At 43.8% G+C, this 6,710-nt stretch overlaps 1 protein-coding gene across 1 annotated transcript in view; it reads left to right on the forward strand.

The window, feature by feature from the left end:
- Nucleotides 1-6,179: 6,179 nt before the first annotated feature.
- The window catches only part of LOC104402614 (nuclear pore complex protein Nup93-like), a gene marked incomplete at its 3' end in the record, with an annotated part of 848 nt that continues 317 nt past the window's right edge, over nucleotides 6,180-6,710 (forward strand). The window contains exon 1 of the mRNA XM_010010528.1: nucleotides 6,180-6,358. Coding sequence (XP_010008830.1) covers nucleotides 6,180-6,358 — 179 coding nt within the window. The remainder of the gene's footprint in view (nucleotides 6,359-6,710) is intronic.

Here is a 6,710-nt window from a genome sequence, read left to right on the forward strand (position 1 = left end):
TAATCAGGGTGTCGTGTTGGTGCTTTGAGAAGCAGAAGCTCGTTGTTTGAGTGGGGAGGTGTCAGGAAAGCTGATCTGTGCGTGTGTGTGATTTGATGTGTCTGTTCATGTTGTGTGTGTGTGTCGTTCCTCTCCACAGCAGGGTTACAGGTTGGTTCCTGACTGGGGGAAGATCTGCTGCCATGGGTCTGGTTATGGGGGCTCAGTTCTCTGCACTGCCTCTGATGCAACTTCGGTTTCACTGCAGGTTTTGTTAAGCTTATGTGACCTTGTAGTTGCCAAGGATTGCTTTCATATGTGCCTGGCAGGATACAGCAGACTTTTGAATGCAGAAGGTAAACCAAATAAGATCCTCGTGACTCTTGTTTTTTCAGACCCGTAAGCTGGATTCAGAACAGGGGAGTTGTCTTTAAATGCTTAATGTGGACTCTTCAGACTATCCTTGAATGTCTAATGTGGGAATATGAAGGTTGCTTTCAGGATGAAGCACATTGAGGCTACATAGAGAGACACAACTGTCCAACCTTGCAGACCTCTGTATCAATATAGTATTAATATAACTAATAGTTGTGTGGAGTTAACTTCACTTGTTCGAAAAGGTCAGTTTGAGAGATAACAATTGAGCAGACTGGCTTTGGAAGAGATGTCTTCCAGCAGCACGTATGCTGTTAGTAACCAGATTATGCTTGACCTGCATGGTTAGGTTGAATGCAAATGATGGCTAGCCCTTTCCCTCTACCCCAGATCACAAGTCCTTTCTACCAACAGCAGTACTGACCTCTTGTGTAGAAGAGGTGAAAATGACTATAAGGATTTCTTACAGGGCATGTCAGGTGCAGACCTTTATTTCTGAACCTAAAGAATGCTATTTGTTAGTCCCTCCTAAAGTGAGATTCACTCCGAGTTAGGGTTTTGGTTTTCCCAGAGTCATCATAAAGTCTGCAAAGTGCACAGAGTCACATCCTCTCCCTGTTTGGTCCCGGCTGCTAGCAACAGACACTCTTCTGTAATGTGATGTTGAACTGCCTTTGTGTTAAAACTTGAGCTGTGGGTGCACTGAGTATTGGTATTTGATTAGCGGCTGCTGTGGAGTGCCAGCTGCTGTATGCGTCCCAGCATTATTTTAACCCAGAATATAGTAACAGTGATAACAGGGGGTTGAATTAAAATCCAAGTGCAAGCAAGGATTATTTCCCTCCTCCTTCAGTGTGGCCATGTTATCTTGTGGGACAGCAGTTAGTTCACGGAGAACTAGGACGAGGGTGCCAAAGAAAAGCCAGTTCCTGTAAACAGCAATAAAGCACACTTATGTTGTGTCTCTAAAAAGATTTCCTACTCCTTGGAAAGCTTCTAGGGGCTTGCAAACAGGAAAAGCTTAAAAACTGCTTCGAGAATGTATTCTGTCTTCTAAATCCTTACTTTTCCTGTGGTGGTAGTATCACAGGAAATCTGATGACGAGGTAGAATCTGTGTTTTCATGTAAGGAATTTCAAATGCCAAACTAAATACTCTATTAATGAGGATCAGTTTGCCACCATGTGGAAGTTAGTGCCCTGCTGACTTGGGTGAGAGTCAGGTGCTTAAAATAAGTTCTATCTGGAAAAGAGGGAGAGTGCTAGGATGGCAAAACTGCCATCTGAATCAGTTCTTCAGGACAGTGGAGGCTTGAGACCACAGTGGGGAACTTCAAAGTCGTATGGCAGTTAAAAGGCAGTGTTGACAAATGCATGATATTATAAGAAATCATTTAAAATGCCTAATGGTTGGTTCCAGGTTGAATAATGAACAGGATAGAGAAGAGTCATGTGCCCTTATTTGTCTTCTCTCACAGTGCAAGAGCAAATAACTGAATGTTATTGCTTTTAAAACATAAAAATCCCCAATTTTTGTTCAACTTATGTACTGTAATGGCTCTTTGAGATCGTAAAAAGCTTTAACTTCTGCATGGCTACCTACAGATGAGATGAAGAACAAAACATACAGGAGTGAAAATCTTTATGGGACGCAGGGGAGGATTAATTGGTGGGTGGCAGAAGAAACAATAAGTGTGGAAGATTGTGCGGCCTGTTCAGGATTTTCCAGCATCAGCCCTTTGTTGCTGTTGTACCGGATGGAGGACTAAGTATAATGTGGTGCTTTTAGGTATTTGTCTTTAAGATGGCCTATCCTGATTCCATTTGTTTTTAGTGTTGGTAGGGTATGTAAGTTTTCCGTTTGCAAGGTTTGATTAAACATTATGCTTTACGTACTCGAGGGTGATCTGCTGAAAATGTGCAGCAGATGTTTTGGTTGTACTCGGTCACTTCCACTTGTGAAACATGGAAAATAAAGCAGGAAGAGACCTCAAAAATTGACCGCAGTGATGTGTCTCTGCTCATGGTGAGGGGTCAGTGGAAAAAGCATTTTTGCCTCAAATGTCAGCTGCACCAAGTAGAGAATTGCCCTTTCTCTTACTAGAGTGCTAGTGTGTCTTCCTTAAAGAAGCCAGTCCCAACCGATCAGACTGGGCCTTGGAGCACTCTGGAGCCTCTTCAAGAGGGCAACACTAGATTTCTTCCTCTTTGTTTCCTACTTTGAAGAATCTCTATGTGACTTATGGAACTGTATTGGTCCATCAGCTCTTCTGGATTTAGTCTCTCTCAAAGTTAATCAATCGACACAAAGCCTGGCAGTATCTCAAGTACAACAGATGCTTGCTGGCATTGCGTGCTTGCAGCCGAGGCCCATATCTTGGGCTGCATCCAAAGAAGCGTAGCCAGGAGGCTAAGGGATGTGATTTTCCCCCTCTACTCTGGTGAGCCCCCACCTGGAGCACTGCGTCCAGCTCTGAAGTCCTCAGTACAGGAAAGAGATGGACCCGTTGGAGAGGGTCAGGAGGAGGAACACAAAAATGAGCAGGGGATGGAGCACCTCCTCTATGAGGAAAGGCTGAGAGTTGGGGGCCTGGAGAAGACAAAACTGAGGAGACCTGATTGCAGCCTTTCAGTACTTAAAAGGTGCCTAGAAGAAAGATGGGGAGAGACTTTAGCAGGGCCTGTTGTGACAGAACAAGAGGTGGTGGTTTTAAACTAAAAGAGGGAGATTCAGGCTGGATGTGAAGAAGTTGTTTATAGCAAAGGTGGCAAGACACTGGCCCAGGTTGCCCAGAGAGGTGGTGGCTGTGCCGTCCCTGGAGACATTCAAGGCCAGGCTGGATGTGGTTCTGGGCAACCTGATCTAGTTGAAGATATTCCTCCTTATTGCAGGGGATTGGACTAGATGAGCTTTGAAGGTCCCTTCCAACCCAAATCATCCTATGACTCTATTTGAACTTGGCGTCTTTCTGAAGCTAGTACAGCAAATTGTTCATTGTGGCCATGTTTGGAGTACAATAGCTACAGCATTTTTCATTAGGTAACACTGTAGTGCTCTTGAGGAGTTTTTTAGGGGGGTTTAGGTAAAAAATCATAGTTTTTAATTAGTCTGAACCAACTGAAGAAACCTGTCATCATCTTTTCTACTTTCTTTCTGGCTTAATTCTAGTCAACCTGTACAATATATGGCAATTACTTGTGGTTTTAGATGTTGGGGAAACATTACATTGGGGTTTAATGGAATAATAGTCTAATGCAGCAGCTTCTATGGATAAGTCATCAAAGTTCTTTTACAGAAGAGTCTTTTCAGTCCTGGCTTTTAGCCCAAGGTCGATCTGGTTTCACGGAAGTTAGTTTAACTTCTGATGTATTTTCTTTCCCTTAGGTGTCAGTTGTTGCTCCTTCCCCAGACATGAAAATCTGCCATCGCCCTGCTTGTTAGTGTGGCAGCGGTTTCCACCCTGCACAGCAGCATTGAGAGTCAGACTGCAGCCTCTCGAATGCAGTAAATTCTGTCAGGGTGGAGACAAAGTTGTTCGTGCTGGTACTCAGGCTAAATATTTTAATTCCGTTGCTTAGAAAAAGCTGTTTAGTGTTGGCTCTCTAAGTTCCAAGATGACATTTCCAGTGCTTGGTTATAATCAGAGGTTTAACTTGCCCCAGAACAACTAGTTTATTCTATATTTGCTGAATTCAGTTCAATCTCATAGTGTTGTTGCAATTGTCCTGCGTCAGCAAATTTGTAAGGCAGACCTTATATGGTGTTGATGTGGAATCTGTGGCTTAAAAAGTGCAGGTTGGGGAGCAGTTTTATAGTGTACTGATTCTCCATGCTTTTGGTTTCAGTGCTCTTAGCAGTTAGTGCCTTCCTACGCTCCTGGCTTTTTATCTTGTTGGTAATGAAAAGAGGAAGCGGACCAGATCGGATCAAATCAAGCTGAAGTCTGCTGTTCTTGCAGTTGCTGCTCCCAGAGGATCCGATCAGTTCTGTACTGAAGTGTGGCTGTGCTCTTTGGTGTCTGCCAACAGAGGCTGCTTCTGGCCAGGGTGCCCCTGAGTTATTGCAAGTAAATACTGGAAGGGTGTTCTGTGCTGCATTGCAGGGCACAGAGCGGCTTATTTCCAGCACCACCTCTCCCTGATCCCTTCCATCTCACTGACATGCTAATCTGTTCAACCAGATCCAGTCTCTGCTGTCTCACCTGATTAACAAGACAGTGCAAACATGATCACTGCCTCCCCCAGCAGCTCCCAGCTTTCCAGAAGTGGGTGGGGAACGCTTGTGAAATTCTCCCTTCCTTGATGCCAGCTGTTAGTGTTTGTCCTGGCACCCAGGCAGCAGGGATCAGTTTCTCTTTCTAATTGCGTATGCCTGAGTGAATCACCATGCAGTGCTTTTAAATCACTTGTCCAGACAAACAAAAGCAGTGCTGTTGCCACAGGTAATTGTACTTGGGAATAGTGGTGTGAGTGAGAATGTAAGGAATATTAAAATTGTATTATTAAATTGCTTTGTTGTGGTTGAGGGGCACCAAGAAATACTTGGAATTGTTGGCTGGTTTTGGTTTGTAAAAATGCCGTGTTTTCTTCTTGGTGGGCTCCCTTGAGCCAGATAGTCTCCATTAATTTTAATTTTGAGTAAATTATAAAGCTGCTGGAGTTAATGCTTGAGGTCTGGTTTGTCTGACTTGATCCCAGGCGCTTTGGGTTAGGATGCAAGTGCAGTCAGAGAGAGAGAGAGTGTACTGGAGATTCCCATGTCTGGAGCACTCTTCAGAAGCAAGACTAGATTTCCTTGATTTTCTCCTGTGGCTTTACAGAGGTGCCAGGTGCTCACAGCATGTAGCTGGTTTAGCTGCAAATCATGCATTTGGCGTGTGAAGGGTTTAGATTTCATATTTAATTTACACGGACACTATTACGGCTACATGTTGGGGTTTTATTTTTCCATGCTGATCTCAAACACGTACATTTTTGTCCATTCTGCAACAGTAAGAGGATCCATTCTGAATTTGGAACTGCACAGTGCACTGTTGACCTCCTCTATTCCAGCCCTTGCCTTAGTTTCTTTAACTGTGCACTCACTTGGTCTGTGCAAGCAATTCTCACAGACACTGGTAAAACCTTCTGCATGCTTCAAAGTTAGAGGCATGTCTTCTATGTTGGAACAACACGTACTTATCCTGTTTGACTGTAGGGATTAATGTGTGGATTAACACATTTTAGTAGATGGTTAGTTATGGCTGTCTATGTACATGTATATGCTTGTCTGTTTTGTTGCTGATTTAACCTCATATTTAAGTTGTATGTTTTCAGCCCTCATGCATATGTATCTGTGCATGCACATGTATGTATCTCAATTTTTAATATATAAAAATATAAAATCGTATGATATCTTAAGTGGAAGGGATCTGTGAGGATCACTGAGTGATCCAACTCTCTAAACTAGTTTTTTATATGTATTATACACATACATATGTGTGTGTACAAGTAGTTTTTAGTTAAATTAACACCAAATTCTTTCACTCTTGTTTATATCAAGGCAGTATATGAACTGCCATATGGCATCTGAATTCCACTTCTGACAGGTCCATAGATAGGCCTTGAGAATGTAGTGCTGCAAGACAAAGCTCTCTGAGACCACGTGAGAATATTTGCTTGATATTTAGTGCTTGGGGAGGATGGGCAGAGGAGTGTCCTGTTCTAGAAGACCCACTCTTGCTGGTCTGTCTATGCTCCCATAGGTGTAGAAACTTTATAGTTGACCGAGAATCTTCTCTTTTTCTCTGAAGGTTTTGCGCATCTTGAGTGAGACCTGCAACAGAGATGGATACTGAAGGCTTTGGAGAGCTTCTCCAGCAGGCAGAACAGCTTGCAGCTGAGACAGAAGGTATCTCTGAGCTGCCTCATGTAGAACGCAACCTGCAGGAGATCCAGCAGGCTGGGGAGCGCCTGCGCTCCCGCACTCTGACCCGCACTTCCCAGGAGACCGCTGATGTTAAGGCGTAAGTACAGAGTACCGGCATGGGAAACTCTGCAGAGGGCAGAAGCTGTTTATAGGTTTGACTTCAAATATGGATGGGAGGACATGCTCAGGAGAAACAGAATGACTGCAGAGCTTGGTTTCCCACCTCTTCCCTGACCTTTCTCCTGCTTCCAAAACCCAGTATAGTGATTGGAGGATGTATCTAAGGAGGTATTGTTCTTGAATTTGGGCACTAAAGCCAGAAAGTGCAGTACCTTGTTCTGGCTGCTGCTGAAGACATTTACCAACATGCTATAGATTTTTTTTCTCTCTGGAAGGACTTGGCAGCTGTGCAATACTGCAGTGGAACAGCAGAAAGAGTTCAGCAGGAA

Source organism: Nestor notabilis, unplaced genomic scaffold (assembly GCF_000696875.1).
Source record: "Nestor notabilis isolate BGI_N333 unplaced genomic scaffold, ASM69687v1 scaffold26552, whole genome shotgun sequence".
In the NCBI taxonomy this organism is placed as follows: domain Eukaryota; kingdom Metazoa; phylum Chordata; class Aves; order Psittaciformes; family Psittacidae; genus Nestor; species Nestor notabilis.